This window comes from Myodes glareolus, chromosome 3 (genome assembly GCF_982192425.1).
Source record: "Myodes glareolus chromosome 3, mMyoGla1.1, whole genome shotgun sequence".
NCBI lineage: Eukaryota > Metazoa > Chordata > Mammalia > Rodentia > Cricetidae > Myodes > Myodes glareolus.
Genome location: NC_142028.1, coordinates 37,984,948 through 38,003,010, shown reverse-complemented (window position 1 = coordinate 38,003,010; position 18,063 = coordinate 37,984,948). Strand labels below are relative to the sequence as shown.

Here is an 18,063-nt window from a genome sequence, read left to right as displayed (position 1 = left end):
AAAGAAAGATACTATTGCTTGGTTTTTAGAATTCCAACTCTAAAATGATCCCTTCCGTGATGAAGAAAGAAAAGAATATTTAAGCGAGGCAGTGGGATAAATTTAGAGCACTATCCTAGCATGTACATGGTACTGGCTTCTACTTCTCATAGTCCTTTTAATAGCTACTATGTTGCCTTGGTAATTTGGAGGTTTTTTTTTTTTTTTTTTTTTGAGGCACTGTCTCTGTATGTAGCCCTGGCTGTCCCATAGAACTTGGCTATGTAGACCAGGCTTGCTTTTAACTCATAAAGATCTGTCTGCCTCTGCCTTCTGAGTGTTGGGATTAAAGGCATGAACCACACTGAGCTTCCTTGGAAATTGTTGTGTTTTGTTTTGTTTTTTTGCTTTGTTTGATAGTCTCATGAACCCTAGACTGGCCTCAGAACCACTGTGTAACTGTGGCTGACCTTAAACTTCTGATGTCACTGCCTTTACTCATACCATAAGTGCTGAGATTATAGCCACATATCATCAGAATTGTTTCAGTAATTTCATTTTAAAAGTTAAGATTCCAGGTATTTCTCTTTTAATTATTTTCCTCAGTATAAAAGTTACCCTCTATGCTAAACGTTCCAAATTAATAAATAACAGGCCCTTGGAAGTATGTGAGCTTGGGCCAGTTCCCAACCTGACCCTCACTGTGTGTGACTATTCACATCCCTTAACCACCCTGGGCCAGTTTATTATTGTTGTTGTTGTTGTTATTATTATTATTATTGTGTATATAGTATTCTGTCTGCATGTATGCCTGCATGCCAGAAGAGGGCACCACATCTCCTTACAGATGGTTGTGAGCCACCATGTGGTTACTGGAAATTGGACTCCTCAGAGGACCACTCCAGCCCCGCCAGTTCTCTTCATCCATGAAATAGTGATTATTCCTGCCGCCTTCCATGTTTGTCTTATGAGAATTCAGTAAGAAGATGGTGTCACTTGGTAGTACTGTGCCCAGTACCTGGTATATATGGACATCCTTCAAGTCTTACTTATCATTGAAGTAACACTGGTACCTGGAATCTGGGAGAGAAACCCCTTTGGTGTAGAGTCTGTAGGCTAATAAAAAGTTCTAGGCATCCTTCAGACTGTGATGGTCTCAATGCTGGTAAGGAGCACTAGGCATTCTTTGAGCTCTGCATACTTCAGAAACCATCTGACCCAAAAATGCTATTTGTCTCTCAGCACATTTGCAGGTCGGCCACTCTGGCTGGATGGGGAGAGCTGTATGGACGCTCTGGATACAACTATTTTTTCTCAGGTGAATATTGAACAGCCTTTTTGCGGGTCTAAGACTGGGAACCTAGTGAGAGGAACTAGTCCTGCCACAGGCACAGTGGTGTGAGGAGCAGGTGTGATGAAGCAGAGTAGAGGCCAGGGCACTCCACTCAGCAGAAACTAGGGATTCACTTCAGACACAAGCAAACTGCTACACAGATGGGCATGGGATTCAGATGAAGATATGAGGGCTGAACCACACTGAGCTTCCTTGGAAATTGTTTTTTGTTTTGTTTTGTTTTTTTTTGTTTGTTTGTTTTTTTAAATGATAGTCTCATGAGCCCTAGACTGGCCTTGGAACCACTGTGTAACTGTGGCTGGCCTTAAACTTTTGATGGGGCAGGTTGGTACTACCTACACTTGGTCCTGCAAGGAAGGAGGCTGGTAAGAACACCTCTGGGCAGAGCCCATGATACCAGCCTCAGTGCTGACAAACTGGTTTCTCTGGCAGGGGGAACAGATGATACCTGGGCAGATGTGGATGATGTCACGGAGGAGGACTGTGCTCTTCGGTTAGTGTGGGGTCGCTCTGGGTAGGAGGTTGGGTTGGAATGGGAGCCTGGTTGGTGGCAGCCATGCTCTTCTGGCAGTGGGTGTTTATCTCTGGTTTGGATAAGTGGATTGGCTCTTTGCTCCTGTCTTCCATCTCCATACCCTCTAAACAGCACTATTTAAGTCCACCCAGTAGCTTCATCAAGACACTGCTGGATACCTGAGCAGTCTGCAGCTAGAATCACAGTACACGATGACCTCAGGGTTTCTGTGCTGCAGGTCTAAGGTCAGCCCTAGATGTCAGTCTTTGCTTGAACCCTACACAGTGGCAGTATGCAGCTGGCCTGCTAAGTGTGAACTTGCCAGGTATCATACAGCACACCTGGCACTGAATTACAGGGTTGTAGCCACTGTATCCCACAATTGCATTTTGAGTCACACATACACACACACTTTTCCTTCTTTGGTTTGTGTGTGTTTGGGGTGGGGGCAGCATTTGAGATTGTTTCATAAAAACCACAGTGACTAGCTTTGGGTTTTTGTTTTGTTTTGTTTTTTGTTTTCATTTTTTTGCATTTTGAGACAAGGTCTTGTGTAGTCCAACCTGACTATGAACTTCCTATGTAGCCAGGGATGACCTTGAACTCTCCAGTCCTGTCACCATTTCCAAAACTCTAGGACTATAGACATGCAGCACTAAGTTTCTTTAAAGGGAGAAAATGGGTACACTCTACTCCTTTCAAATGGTCTTTCGTGAACAAGCCTACAAATATCCTTTGTGTGGTTGTTATCACATGGAAAGTCTTTAGCTGGTATCCAGCATCTCTGGAATGCACATGAGCACCCTAGTAAGATCCGCTGCCCAGACTGTGGCTCAGGTACTTTGCTAAGCCCAAGTTCTGCAATTGACTTTGAAAGCAGTAGCTCTGGCTTGTGCTCAAGAATGTTTGGCATCTCCTGAGGTCAGGTGACTTCTGCCTTGGCCAGGTCATCTCCAGCGTACAGTTCTCAGGGAGGCAGCTGGCTCCTGGTAGTGATCAAGAAGCAGGCATTAAAAACACATTGCAGTGACTGTTTACTCTTTCTGCTGCTGCCATATCTGCATGGCGGGACAGAAAGTAGCCTGAGAATTTGGGGGGGGGGGGGTGGTCTGTCTGTTTGTTTGTTTTCTTTCTCCTTGCTTCAAAGGCCTGGTAAGTAGAAGAAATTCACTTACCTAGTATTTCACAATCAGCTGATCAGATCACCCTAAAAAGTCTTTATCTGTTGAAAAATTTCAATCTGTTGAATTCATAAGGCATATGGCTAAAATTGGTCCTAAATAGAGGGAAAAGGGGGAGGTGGAGATGAACTCTAATGGAAGCTTAAAGAGTCTGAGCCACCAGCCTGATGCCTTTTAGAACTGAGATTATCTTGAGTCTTCTGGCTTAATGTCAAGCAGTGCAGAGAGCCCTTTCCCACTCTGGCTGCAAATTGCTCTTCTTTGAACCATGTCCCAAGACAGGGATAATCTCTTGGAAAGTCACCTTCCTTGCCTGCTCCCTCTGACTTCTGGATAATTGAACAGAGTTCTCCATCCATACTTCCCAAAATAGCTCCCTACCCCACACTTCTCTGGATCAACAGGGATCTCAACCCCTTTCTCTGGCTATTATTTCAGAAGTGGTGACACACACCTTTTTGATAAGGTGAGAGGCTATGATATCAGGCTGCTTCGATACCTATCCGTCAAGTACATCTGTGACCTGATGGTGGAGAACAAGAAGGTGAAGTTTGGCATGAAGTGAGTACAGGGCATCTGGCATGAAGCAGGCTCAGGCTGTGTTCATGATTGGCGGGGCTGGCCTGCAGTGCATGCATGGCCCTTCTGGCTTGGTGGGCTGGTGTGAAGACCATCTGTGCAGACTCTCATTGCATTTTCATTCATTCCTGATGTGCCTGCATACACACGTATGTGTTGGTGCACGTGGAAGCCAAAGATTGACATCAGATATGTTCCCCAGTCATTTTCCATTGGATTTTTCAAGACAGTCTTGCAATAAGCCTGGAGCTCACCAGTTCAGCTCTCCTGACTGGCTGGAAAGCCAGCGGATCCTCCTGTCCACTTTCACTTCACCACGATTACAGGTGTTTGCAGCCACTTCTAGCTTTTTATATAGGTGCTGGGGATCTGAACTCAAGTCTTCATGCAGGCATAGCAAGTACTTTACCAATTGAGCCATCTTCCTGGCCTCATTCATTCATTTAATGTATTTTGTGAGGGTTGTTTTGGTTTATTTTGCTTTTTGTTTTTTACTTTTCTTTGTTTTGATCTTTGTATTTTTGAGATAGTATTTTGAAATATGGCCCAGATTGACCTTGAACTCACTATGTAGCCCACACTGGCCCTGAATGTGTGAGGATCCTCCTGGCTCTGCTTCCCAGATCCTGGGATGAAAGTGTGCAACGACACTCAGCTCCATGTTCCCATGTTTAGGAGTGGCCTTTGGAGGTAGAGAAGTCCTTCCTACTGTCCGGCTCTGTCCCAGCCTCAGGACCAAGAGTGGATGTGCCTCATGCCTCCATGGAGCTGTTATGGAAGGTTATCCTCCAACTCTGGGTACTGGCTGAGGCCTGCTCCTTTGTTAGAGTGGAAAAGATCTCTTATTTGCGTTGTTGAAGGGGGACAGGGAAGAGTTCTTAATTGTTTACTGCTGACTGTCCTTCCTAAGTCTGAAGGACAGTTTTTTAGCAAAAAGCTCATTGTAAGAAATTGCTACACTTATTTGGGAGTCTGTATTTGTGTGTGTATAGGAATATCATAACACATTATGTCCCTGTCTTATAGTGTAACCTCCTCTGAGAAAGTGGACAAAGCCCAACGCTATGCAGACTTCACTCTCCTGTCTATCCCATATCCAGGTAGGAGAACAGGGTCAAACTCTCTGTGCCTTGGTGTCCTGGGAACTGTTTGGGAGGAACTGTATCAGGCAGCATGGACATTTGAGCCCAGGTCACAGCAGTCATGCTTGAGGGTCAGGCAGGATCCTGCAGAGTTGTATATTTGTCCAAGGAGTGGTGGTCAAAGGTGGGACCTGGTGTTGGTATTCATGAGCCACAACCTTGAGAAAGTTTCTTCAGATTCCCTTCGGTATTAGTTAGAACTTGGAAAAGCTTAACTCTGGTTTGTCATAAAGGCTAGATCTTGCGTATTCATATGGCCTGTGCACGTAAGAGGAAATGACATGTTCATACACAGCCATCATTCATGGTGCTCTGCCCCATATGGTGTGTGCCTTGTCATGAATGTCCAGAGCTATTTGTGGATCACCCCAGACAGTGCTGTTTGTGGAACAGAAAAGCAAAAAGTGCTCTGTCATCGGTAATTATACAGTAACCTCCCAATATTACAGGACACTTTGGTATTCACAGAGCCACTCTGGATCGCTGCCACATGGTCCTGTGTCTGCGGCCAGGCTGTGTTCTCACACTGAAAACAGGAGCTGTGTAGTAGTACGTCAGTGCCAGGCCTTGTCGACCACAGCAAGGTGTCCTCCCTCCTTGAAGACTCTCCCACTTCTCAGCACTGGCATCTTTCTTCAGTTTGGGCTTGGACTTTACTTTCTAGTCTTAGAGTCCCATAGTCAGTTATCAAGAACAGGCTGCAGTAGCCTCTCTTAGAACTGCAAATTCAGCAAGCTTCTTGTGAGAGATGACTGATGGCCTTCAGGCCCACTCCTGATGATCTGGCATCCTCAGTGTCCTCCATGCAGTTTCATGACACTCTTTTCTGCCAGCTCTGTTTGGTGTCCTGTAGGACTAGGTGTAGCTTCCTGCCTTTGGCACTAGGTGCCCTTGAACCAGCCCCTCAACCTTTCTGAGCACTGTTTTCATCCTTCATGACATGAGAATAATGACACTTGTTTCAGAATAAAGTGAAAAACCTAGCCCCAGTAGACTCTAAATTATGGTTCTGATGAGTTTGTGGGAAGAAAGGCTCTTGGAACCTTCTCTTGCCTCAGAGCAACTTTGGACTGATGTAAGTTAGGAAGATGCCACTGAACTTGACAGTGCTGGCAAAAGTTTCTTGTTCCAGAAGCATCCATTCCTCACTTGATGCCCTTGCATTCTGTACTAGAGCCATCAGTGGCTCTGCAAATGCTTCAGACCTAGTATCCTCCTCCCAGGAGAGGCTACTAGGGAGCCACAGCCTAAGCTACTCCACGTGATGTGATGTGCTCCCTACGAAGTAGGCATCTGTTTGCTTGTTTATAGCTGAGTTCCAAAAAGGGCATGGGTAGGAAAAGTAGTAGTTAGTACCACGTGTTAGTACCATTGCTTCATTCCAGTAGCAGTAGTATAGGATCTCTTTGTTTGCAATTTGGCAACTTACTACATATTCCTCAAATGTTAACACCCTTTGTTAACCTGTCATTGGGCTACAGTCCATCTGGCTTAGGGCTGAAGATACTTAGCATGATGTCTGCCTGTAATAGCAAATTCACGGGGCATAGTTTCATTAACCAGAATAAGAATTAAGTAAATTATGGTAATTCCATAATAATAGAATAGAACTCAATGCAGTGAACAGGAGCACATGGTGCAAACACCTATAATCCTACCACTTGAGAAGCAGAGGAAAAGAGAGACTACAAATTCAGAGTCAAGTCTGATCTATGTTGCCCGCTCCAGGCCAGATGAGACCCTGTTTTAACAGAAGGTGAGGAGTAGGGTACAGAATTAATTTGGTTGATATTCCCAGTGTGTTAAGAAAAAAGTACTTACCAAAACTGAGTGGAAAAGATGGCATAAAGATTGGTCCGAACTTTCCCCAAAATTTTTATGTACTTTATCTGATGATTTTATGAGTCAGGAGGAGGGTACAAGGGACAATCCAAAAAAAAAAAAAAAAAAGGTAGCCAGACACAGCCATAAGGGGTCAAGGGGCAGAAGCACGTTTTTAGTTAACATGCTGTGTTCTTGAGGGTTTTTTTTCATGTCTGTATCACTTTACAAAATTGTTATTGAAAGTCATACCTTTTATAGAAAATGAAAGAAAAAGAAAATTGTGGTGTTGGATAATCAGTGATCACTGATTATATGCAATCCATGGATCATGACTACAGGTCTGGGCTTCTGAGGTCCATACCAAGCGGGGGAAAACAGTCATACCTTTGACCTTTTAGGACTGTCACTTGAGTCCTGTGAGGACTTCAAGGCTCATACAGGGATTAAGGATAGTATCAATTTAACTTATACTGTAGATGGGCAGTGCTCCCAACTCTTCCTTCGGGGTGTGAGAATAGATGGGGCCAAACTACCCACACAAGACTAGTTTGCTTCCTTTGGAGAGAATTGTCGCCATCCCCTGCTTTGTCCTTACTGGGTTCAGAAGCTTGTTGAAGTAATGACATCAGGCACAGCCCTGGGTACCAAGTCTGTTTTAATTTTGCCAGTTTCTCACAAAAACAGTGTGTGCATCATGGGCTTTGTCAGGAGTTGATCTAGTCAGGATGTGAGAAAGCAGATCACTTCATGGTGCCCTAGGAGATAATTGGTGTCTCCTTTTAGCCCAGGCTCATAAGCTCAAGGCCCTTGCGTGGTAGTTATAGCTGTTCTCTCTCCTGGTGAGGCACCCTAAAATAGGCTAAGTATTATGACTAAAGATTATCTCCTGACTTCTCAATCATTATTGAGCCTGGGGGATTAGTATAAAATAAAAGCCAAATTGGACACATCGGATTGGTTCCCACTTTTCTCTCCCCAAAGACCCTCATTTTGCTTTGAAGCAAGCCTAAAGGTTGTAGTAGAGTTCCCTGAGTATTCAGCCTCTGGGCTCTCACAGAATTAAGGGCTCTCACTGGACTTGGTGTACCAAAGCCATGTGCCTGCTGAAGTCTGCACACACATTACCTAGGAAGCTCAGTAATTCTAAGAAACTGTTCCCTCTGCATTTGCTTTCCCATGCCCAGTGGCTTTTTGTCACAGGAGCCCACTCAGCAAAATGGCTGTATTCATCCCACAAAGGCAGACTGTAGCCGAGGGGCAAGCCTCCTCTCTGACCAAGACAGCTGGCTGCTGCAGAACAAGATATTGCCTGAGTCTGTCATGGTGGTGCACTTAGGAGGTAAAGGCAGGTTTGGATCTCTGTGAATTCAAGGTCCGGATGGTCTACATAGCCAGTCCAGGACAGCCAGAGCTACATAGACCCTGCTCAGAAAAACAAAAAGCTGGTCAACTAAGTCAAGAGGTTGACACTAAGAATTCTTGTCACAAGAGCAGTATAGTGCCAGTTATGTATTGTCATTTGAATGTCACAGATACCTAAACAGCTGTGCAGCTGACTATACTGTTTTATATTACTGTATTTCACCTAAAACCACCATCCCACAAGTAGGAAAACCAGGGCTTAGTGGCAGTCAGCAACTTATTCCCAGTCATAGGTGTGGGTAATACCATACTTTAAGTTGTGCCAGCTTCCAAAGCCTCTTCTCTACACAGTTCCTCCCTCTGTTCCCAAGGCCTCCACCTGGTAGTTTCTGAGGAAGTCTGAATGCTAAAGAAAGTGCCCTTCACCTGCTGGGTTAACAGTAGTGATGTCCATTGAGCACTTGTCAGCTTGCAGGCACTGCCCATGCCTCTCTGGAGTAAGGATATGCAGTCCTCTCCAGAACCTGTAGTTGGGGATTGCTACCCCCTTTTCGAAGATGCTGCCTCAGCTTCTGCCAGAAAGTGAACTCCTGCTGTGAGCACTGCCTTTATCTGCTGGGATTCGTACTAGAAACTTGTAGGATAAAGGGACCTGTAGTGAGGGAGGTGCCTCTAGTGACCAGGGAACACAGATAGTGCAAGGACAGTGGGGACCTTGTATAGCTGGAAATGGAGGAGCTCAGGAGCTTTCAGTCACCCTCAACCTGCCCAGGGCCACAGTGCATGGTGAGCTCATGGCTCCTGAGTTCTCCAGCACCTGGAGTCAAAGGTGGCAAGGGAGCTGTTGACCAGGACAGGAAGTGCTAATAACATGCTATAATGTTGCCTTCTTTTCCAGGCTGTGAATTCTTCAAGGAATATAAGGATCGGGATTACATGGCTGAAGGGCTCATATTTAACTGGAAGCAGGTATGAGTAACAATATTCAACCATGTTTCTTTTTAGCAGGAACCTTTTCTTTATTCTTCTTGCCAAAATTTGTCTCACTTTCTTTCTCTTCCTCTGCTGCTTGTATGTGTGTGTTAATATCTCACTGCACACCCTTTCTGCTCCCTTTTTCATGACTGCCTCTCCATAAAAGAAAGTCTTCAAAGCCAAATTAGGGAACAATTAGTCTTCCTGCTCTTCTTCCACTCTGTGAAGACTGGAAGCGTCATTGTTTCTCCAAGCAGGAGATCATGCACAGGGAGTCTCCAGAGGCTGTGCGTGGCTTGCTCTTGCTTCTTGGAGCTCAGATACTTCAATGTCTGACATATAAACTCCATTCAGCTATGGTGACCTGGTCATTTTGCTTTTTAAGCTATCAGTTCCAGAGTGCCCCAGGCATCTGGTCCAGAAGAGGCGAGCACTGTGGAGGGTTGTCCTACCTATGGTGGATACAGCTTCAGGGCTGGGGCCTTTTGTCACCGTAGCTACATCTGCTGGCCAATTACATCTCACAGTGTCATTCTGTTCTCAGGACTATGTCGATGCCCCATTGAACATCCCTGACTTCCTGACTCACTCTCTGAACATTGACTGGAGCCAGTATCAGGTGAGGGCCTGATCATGCAGGCAGGATGAGGGGATGGTGTAACCAAGGAACTCTGTTGTTCATCCTTTGAGACCTTGTGCAAATGTTGTAGTATTCTGACAACCCACAGCCCAGATAAAGAGAAACTGCTTGTCTATTGAACGGTCTTTGTATAGCCCAGGTTGACCTAGAGCTATGTAGACCTTCAGGCCAGCCTTGAACTCGGAGATCCTCCTGAACACTGGGATTAAAGGTGTGTACCATCATGTACATCATGCGAAGCTGTCCTTATGTGCTCCAGACCCTGAGAGTCAAAATCTTCCAAACGTAACTCAATGATTTGTGTCCACTAGGGGGATCTGTTTCCAGGGAACTTCACAAAGTCTGCTCTTCCACATCTGGGCTTAGCAGCTTTTCATTTTTCTTTTTAATGGGTTCTGTTAGAGAAGTACAGAGCTGTCTGACCTCATTTGACTGCAGAAACCTGAAAGATAGAGCTGGCTCTCCACACTGTTTAACCCTCACAAGCTGACAGCTGCTGGGAGTCTCCCTTGTAGCCTGCCCCTTCTCAACTTCCTCCTGTCTGGATGACACCTTGCCCTTCAGGATTGGCTCTGTATCCATTTCAGGAAGACTTTCCTGATTTGCCTCCTCTCCCCTTCCCTGATGGTTGGATGTCTGCATCTACCTTCCCATTAACCCTCTGAGTGTATCTATCATGGAATTTTCCATCGAGCTATAGTTACTGGTTTAGAAATCTCCTTCTGTGAGCTCCATGAGGACAGAGAACCCACAGCTTGTGTATCTCCTCAGCACCCCCTGCACATAAAGCCAGGTGTTGGAATAAATGCCTGTCATCTTTTACTCAGGATCATTGCAAGTTTGAGGCCAGCCTGGGCTACTTAGCAGATCCTGTCCACCCCATACCCTGAAGAGAGAAAGAGGGAGAGCAGGGAGAGGACAGCTGAGCCGGTGATTATCAAAAGTATCCTGCCTTCCTACCATTTTCATTTGTGCCCTGCATTGAACAACTCCCACACAGCCTGAAGGTTTCCTTTTCTCAGACCTGGTCTGCCTCTTAGGCAACGGGCGGCCCCATTCTCTTATGTGATACCTGGGAAGTTTGTAAAGGCAAGGACTGGATTTGTCTTATCCCAATCTCTTCCTGCCATGTGGATTCCAGGGAATTGAACTCAAGTCATGAGGTTTGGTAGCAAATGCCTTTACCTATCATTCCACCTCGCCAGCAGGGATTTATCTTACCTCTGAATAGCCTTAATAACAACTTAGATTATTAGATAGCCCAGGCAGCTATCTGGGTACATGCTGGGGGTGGGGGGAATGGCAGGTATCTCCTAAATAAGTGTTTTGATAAGAGCGTCATCAGAGAGGAAAAGCAGGCTGTTGCTCTTCATTGTGATCTGAAGAGTAGGTTTGTGGGGTCCTGTTTTCTGGGCTATGGTTTCACAGGTTAAATAGCCAAGTGGAGACTGCACACTCCTCAGTTTGTGTACTGAGCTCTCAGGTGACCTCTACCCTAAGCTGCCCTTCTGGTCTCTCTGGAGCTGCCTGTTTTCCTTAATGCAGGTGCCAAATGGATCTGATGAACTACCCACCAAATGGGGTACAGGACGGGGTGGTGTATGTTGGTCCTGCTAAGCCTGTCTCTAGGGAGAAAGTAAGACCTCTCTGCTAAGTAGTTGGAGATGCTGCAGTTGGGCTCCTTGGCTTTGAACAGACCTTGCCTTTCCCTGAAGGTGGGGTTGAGAGCCCTATCCCAGGCCCCACTAGGATCCCTGAGTTGTAAGAGTTGTCTGAGAAGGCATGCTGGATTGCCTTCACAGCAGTGAGAAGCAGACCACTAGTTAGCTGGCTGTAGAGCATGAACACCGATGTGATTCCAGGCATGCTGGTGGCAGGGTGGACATGTCAAAGGAATACTTTCTTGAATAAAGCAATCAAGCCAGTTTGTCTCACATTCTCTTCATGTCATCTTCAGCCAAGGGTGCACTCGGCCCTCTCTGCATGTTAACTTTGGGGTCCCAGATTCCTTTATATTTTACCTCACTGGGTGACGAACTCTCTTGTTTACTCTGCTTTACACTCACTTTGCTCTGCTCCTAGAGGCTTTTTCATGGAGTGCATGGGATCAGCATCAGGGGCGGACCTAGGTTTTTAGCACACTGCTCACATTCAGTAGTCTCACGTTTTTTGTTCTTACTCTCCTGTAAATCTTAGAGTCTCATGGTGCCAGACCCATCCCTCAGCCCAGCTGTGCAGTTTGGGCCTTCCCAGTGCAGCCCTCTCCATGGATAACTAGGCCCAACCCTGGGAACATGCTGTCTCTTTCTGATCAAAGTCTCCTTTAGATCTGCACACTTAGCACTCTGCAGAGCCCCAGACCTTGGTCCCTTCCCTCCCCTCCCCTCGCTGCTGCTATAGCAAGCCTAATCTGAGGCTTTATGCTCCATGGCTCCTATCTTCACTCTGCAGAAGCTCAGCTCAGAGGTAACCTCTTGGCAATAGTGTGTCAGACATGTTGAGCCAGCTGTGTAAAGAGACCCTCATGCTCCTGCTGGTAATGGCTTTATTAGCACAGTGCTGCAGTAGGTCTCTGGAGCTGCTAAAAGTGGGTCAGAACTCTCTGGGGGCATGGGAGGGTCAGGTAAATGAGTCTGCTTTAAATTCCTGGGAAAACCATTGCAATTACAGGTGCCGTGTTCCCCTCCCCCCCGGGAAGTGCTCTCTCGTTGGCATGCGCCACCCTCTCTGCACAGCCCAGAATGCTGATAGGCAGTCGTGTCCTAAGAGAGCAGAGGCTGTCCCTAGCCAGGGAAAAAGGCTCTGCAGAACTGGGTCAGGCCCCTCTATGGAATTCAGATTGGGAGTGGGCTGCTCCAGAGTTCCTGGTCTAGCCCTCTCACTGGGCTAGAACAGATTCTTGGCAGCGTTATACATTTCCTGACTCCCACCTAATGAGTCTCTTATTAAAATAAAACAAAGTGTCTGCTAAATACAGTGTATATATTATTTGTCAAAAGACAGTGTGAGTCCAGGAGGTGGTGGTACATATGTATAATCCCACCAGTCGGGAGGCAGAAGCAGAAAGATAGTGAGTTTCAGCCCAACCTAGGCTAATATAGGAAGACAATCAATCACTAAAAAGGGAAAGGGGCCAGCCAGGTGGCTCAGTATGTAAAGATGGTTGCTGCCAAGCTTTACACCCTGAATTTGATCCCCTGAACCCATGCAAAGTAAGAAAAAGAAAACGGCCCTCAAAAATTCTCCTCTGAACTTTCACACATGAGCCATGACAGGAATGCATCTTGTTGTTGTTTAGTATGTATGGGCGTTTTGCCTGCATTTGTGTCTGTGTATCACTGTGTGCAGTACCTATGGAGGCCAGAAGATAACAGATCCCCTGGGACCCCCTCAGGACTGCAGTTACAGATGTGGGTATAGGAAATTGAACCCTGCTCCTCTGTAAGAGCAGCTCTTAGCCATTGAGCTTTCTTTTCTACCCCAAGAGTGTTACATACGCACACATACATGCATGCACGCGCACACACAATGTTAAACAGTGACAAAAAAGGTAGCATGCAATGAGCAGCAATAAAGGTAAATGAAACAATGATTGAGAAAGTTAGTGTTTGTGTTGGTTTCCATGGTGTGGTGGCAGATGAAAGAATGACTCTTACATGGCTGTTTGGAAACAGTATCTACCCTGGGCCCCTGCACTTAGAAGCTGTTGGCATGAGGTTGCTTAAGAACACCTGCTAGAGGCTTCTATCCCTCACTCTCCAGCACACTGAGTAAGGGAGGGTGGATGATGGATACAAGCAGAGCTCTTGGAGCTGAGGAATGAATGTCTCAGGTTACTTGGGGTTTGGGGCCTTTAGCTTAAGACCAAGAGCCGTGTTTACTTGCTGCCTAAAAATCATGCTTGGCACTATATGTAAGTTTGAGATAGGGCCTTATATACCAGGCTGCTATAGCTGAGGTTTGCCTTGAATTCCTGATCCTCCTGCCTAGGCCTTCTAAGAGCTGAGGTTACAAAGGGCATATCATCACACCTGGCAACATTTTTGTTAGATTTTGGTGCTAGGATAGACCTGGCATTTCTTAAATGCAAAAGCATGTGCTCTACCACCATTCTACACCCCGTCTGGCATTTATATTTGTTTGGGAATTTTTGAGACTCAATATGTAGCCAAGACTGGTCTCAAACTCATGTTCCTCTTGCCTCTAAGTCCTAGTTAATATTTATTTCTCGATTTTTCTCTGTTTTGTCCAGAGTTGGGACCTGGTGCAACAAACACAAAACTACCTGAAACTGCTGCTTTCCATTGTTAACAGTGATGGTGAGTCTTAGGATCCCAAGCCGGTCAGGAATGTAGGATTAGGTCTCTGAGAATCCCCTGAGCCAAGAGACTTTTCAGGCTGAATTCCTTCCCAGGGGTATGCTGATGAGATGTCTATGGGAAAAAGCACGTGCTGCACAAGCTTGATAAATTGGGTATGATGCCCAGGACCATGGTGGAATAAGAGAACCAATTTCCACAAGTTGTTCTCTGATCTTGGCCTGTGCACTCTTATGTGCACACAAACACAATAAGAAATACAGTTAAAAACAGAACTTCAACTAGAAGAGCTATGAGAAACCACACTAGGTACTTCACCCATATCTAGGATGAGATTGGGGAATAGCCTTGGACAGGTGCCTGGGGAAGAGGACACTAAGCTGGCCTGGAGGCCTTTTCATCAGCCCCTGTCTGGGTCTCTCATTTGGTGTTCCTGTTCTGCCACAGATGACAGCGGGCTGCTGGTACACTGTATCTCAGGCTGGGATCGGACCCCTCTTTTCATCTCTCTTCTACGCCTTTCCTTATGGGCTGTGAGTATGAATAAATGTCTTGGAGTCAGGGAACATGCAGAGACCATCTTAGGCTTTACCTTTTGGTGTCTTAATTATTATCTCCAAGATACAGAGACGCTGTGGGGTGAGGGCACACTCAGCAGGTGTCATGTTTAACTCTGTTCTTGGTCAGCGGGCATGGTCACCCAGTCTATGGTATGGTTTGCTCCTGGGGCAAGGAAGTCTGATCTTTCTGATCTTTGCCACCTTTGGACTCTCCCAGGATGGGCTAATCCACACATCTCTGAAGCCTGCTGAGATCCTCTACCTGACTGTGGCCTATGACTGGTTCCTCTTTGGGTAAGTTTTCAAGGAACACCAGCCTTTGAAGTGTATGTGCATGGTATTTTTTATGGGGAACAGAGATAAGAAAACAGTTAGCTCCCTTTGGAAAAGATCAGAAATGTTGGCAGGCTTCATCTGATGCATTAGTGCCAAAGACTGGTCTGTCTCTGGTGCACAAGCCTCCTACAGCCCTGTGTTATACACCCTTTGACTCCTCACTCATCTTTCTTTTTCAGGCACATGTTGGTAGATAGGCTCAGCAAAGGAGAGGAGGTAAGTACCCCTCATAGACCTATACCACACATTAAGACAGAATGACGTTCATTTTGGTTGCCATGCTGTAGAGGCAGTTTCTCAGCCCAGGATACTTGGATGAGGTCACCATTTTCTTCCCTCAGGCAGCGTTAGGGAGCAGGGGGAAGCAAGAGAACAGAGCCCCCTGTGTGAACCTCAGGCTCCCTTTGTACTGCAGAAAAAGTTCTGGTTACAGCTGCTGTGATCTTTTAAGTTAATGTTCTTGCTTTCTGCACTTGGCTCTGGAACCAATGTATAGGGTGCTTTCCATGACCCCATGCTCTGGGCTGAAACATGGAGTGCTACTATCTTCAGTCCTGCCACACACAGAATCCCTTCCTTTTCCTAAGGTGTTCCGTGCACGCATGGTCCTGCCCACTTCTCATCTGTAGGCTGCCTCCAGGTCCATTTGTCCCTCCTCTTCAGCGTGGTCAGATTCCTCTGCCCTTTCCACATCTTTCTCTGCTTGTCATGGCTTCCCCCAGCATCAGATCTTAAGTTGGGCTTGCGTGTGTCTACTTGTCCTGCTTATTGCCTAGGTGACCTTGAGCAGCATAACCTTGAGTCTCCTGGTGCCTCCCTCAGAGCTAGAGATACCTATCAGGACAGTGTTGGCTTTGTTCAGAAGCATCTTTCTCTCCCTCCCGCTCCTGAGCTTGCTTCCTTCTTGGGCATCTTATCTCCAGCTTTCTTTTGTTGATCCTGTCTAGCTGCTCGTCCCCCTTCCAAATCTCTTCTGAGCATTTATGTGACTGCAGGACTGCAGAGCTCATAAGCCCGTTCCTTGGAGGCCCCGTGAACTCTGCCAGAGGCAGAGCCTTCGGCGTTGAAATCTGGGCAGAAGGCCTCTTTGTAGACTCTTGTTTGGAGATTTTGCTGGTGCTTTAGGACATTCTGTCCTCCACTCCATCTCCCTCCTCTCCCAAAGCAGGCCAGATGCTCCCTTCCGAGAATCAGGGCAGAGATGAAGCTGAGCTGTCTGGGCTGAGTCCCACCCTTCAGTCCCTCAGTGTATGCAAAGGTCTCTGAGACTGGAGGGTTGGGCTTTACCTCCCCAGACTACAGAAACCTCTATAAAACAACAAGCTAAAAACAGCTATAACGTGCCTCTTTATCCTGTCTTCTGCTTTGAGGTTCCCTGGATATATTAGCACATTAAAGGCTGAAGAGTCTGATGGAACACCTGTGTCATTTTATATAATAGAGTATTTTCATACTGATGAGATCTGAACAACCCTCTGCCTAGTTTTTGTTTGATTTTTTTTGGTTTTTTGTTTTGTTTTGGAGGGACTCTTACAGGGCCCTGTGGGAATGTGTGAGTGTTTCCCTGTATCTCATAGGTTGCATCTTTGGGGATCACTGGTGTGATGTATAGCCTGGTGTGTTATGTAGGCTAAATAGACTGAAGCCTCTGGACTAGGACACTAGCTGGGATTTACTCATGGAAATGGGGTTGCTGCCAGAATCAGCACCTTCTGCCTGTCCTAACTCACAGCAAAGACCTGGGCCTCACAGGACCGGAGCACAACAGACTCTGAACTAGTCCATGACTGCCCTACACAAGTTCTGATCCTGTGTCAGATCATGTGACCCCCCACCCCATGGAATGCCTTTCTACGTCTGCCTTATCCACTAATCCCCATGCCCAAGATACTTGCCCTCACAGCTGTCCTTCCCTGTCAGTGCTCTCCTTGCGCTTAGATGGAAGTGGGAAGCTACTGTTACCTCCTCTTTGTAAAGATTAAGAACATGTATGTTGAAGATTTGAAAGCTCTACATTGGACTTCTGTGTTCTCAAGAAAGGAGCACATTCCTTCCTTCCCTACCCCATCTCATGGGCACTTGCCCACCCCCGCTGAGCCCTCTTTCACCCACATCAATCATAAACCCAGAAGATGGAAGATGCAGCAGGGTCCCCAAAGCAGGTCATTCTCTATAAGAGGGATTAACCAGAGCAGCCAGCAGCCCAGTTCTGAATGTTGCTATGTAGTGATATTTCATTTTATTTTAATAAATATGAATAAAGTTTGCCTGAAGATCAGAGAGTAAAACAGCAGTACTGGTCAGCCTTACAGACCATGCAGTGGTGGCACACACCTTTAATTCCAGTAACCACACTAGTTTGCCATAAAAACCAGGTATTAGTGGTGCACGCCTTTAATCCCACCACTAGAGAGGAATATAAAATGGGAGGAAGACAGTTTTCAGACACAGTCTCATTCTGAGGATTCTTGGAGGCAGGATCGCCATTTTTGGACTGAGGTAGAGGTAAGAGCAAGTGGCTGGCTGCTTTTCTGGTCTTCAGGTTGAATCCCAATATCTGTCTCTGGGTTTTATTAATTGTGCTACACTGCTGTCTCCTTTCCACTGGGGAAGGCTAGCTTCTCACTGTGTTCTGATTTTTCTCTCTCCTTCAGATTTTCTTCTTTTGCTTCAATTTTTTGAAGCATATCACCTCCGAAGAGTACTGCCTGAAGACCCAGAGGTAAGTGGAGACCAAAGCACTCAGGGGAACTCCTCCACAGTAGAGTATTTATCCCAGCCCTGTAAACTACAGCAAATGTCCATGTTGAGGACCTAAGTGAACAGGGAATGGATGGTTTGATGAAGAACTGTGATGCTGTAGGAAGAAACAAGCCTGTGGACAGGACTCCTCACTTCTCACAGCCTTGAGCTGATGCTCATCATTCTTGGGTCCTATAGAAGGCCAAATGTGCTGGGATGTAGCTCAGTAGTAGAGTGCTCACCTACCATGCTCCAGGCCCTGTTTAATCTTTGGTACCATAAAAAAGAAAAAAAACTCAGAATATGACCCCATAGAAACTGAATCATACTCAGCTGGGCATCATGGTGCACACTTTATCCCAGCATCTGGCAGGCAGATCTGAGTTCAAAGCCAGCCTGGTCATCTTCACAGTGAGCAGAAATCTGCTTTCAGCCTGAGAAAGTCTTGTATGTCTGGCAGTTACTCTGGGACTCCAGTGAGAACTTGGGTCCTATGAGCTGACTTGTCTTTCTACCAAACTTGCCACTTGTTGGGCCATGATTGAAAGGAAAAGCA

General features: G+C 46.2%; 1 protein-coding gene across 3 annotated transcripts in view; it reads left to right on the top strand.

The window, feature by feature from the left end:
• Mtmr14 (myotubularin related protein 14) overlaps positions 1-18,063 on the top strand; it is a 46,014-nt gene that overhangs the window by 15,853 nt on the left and 12,098 nt on the right. For all 3 annotated transcript variants that reach the window (XM_048438572.3, XM_048438571.3, XM_085686838.2), the window contains exons 4-14: positions 1,222-1,297; positions 1,766-1,826; positions 3,467-3,589; positions 4,634-4,707; positions 8,834-8,904; positions 9,455-9,529; positions 13,803-13,869; positions 14,317-14,402; positions 14,647-14,723; positions 14,945-14,981; positions 17,420-17,487. In XM_048438572.3, the coding sequence (XP_048294529.1) occupies positions 1,222-1,297; positions 1,766-1,826; positions 3,467-3,589; positions 4,634-4,707; positions 8,834-8,904; positions 9,455-9,529; positions 13,803-13,869; positions 14,317-14,402; positions 14,647-14,723; positions 14,945-14,981; positions 17,420-17,487 (815 nt within the window). The remainder of the gene's footprint in view (positions 1-1,221; positions 1,298-1,765; positions 1,827-3,466; positions 3,590-4,633; positions 4,708-8,833; positions 8,905-9,454; positions 9,530-13,802; positions 13,870-14,316; positions 14,403-14,646; positions 14,724-14,944; positions 14,982-17,419; positions 17,488-18,063) is intronic.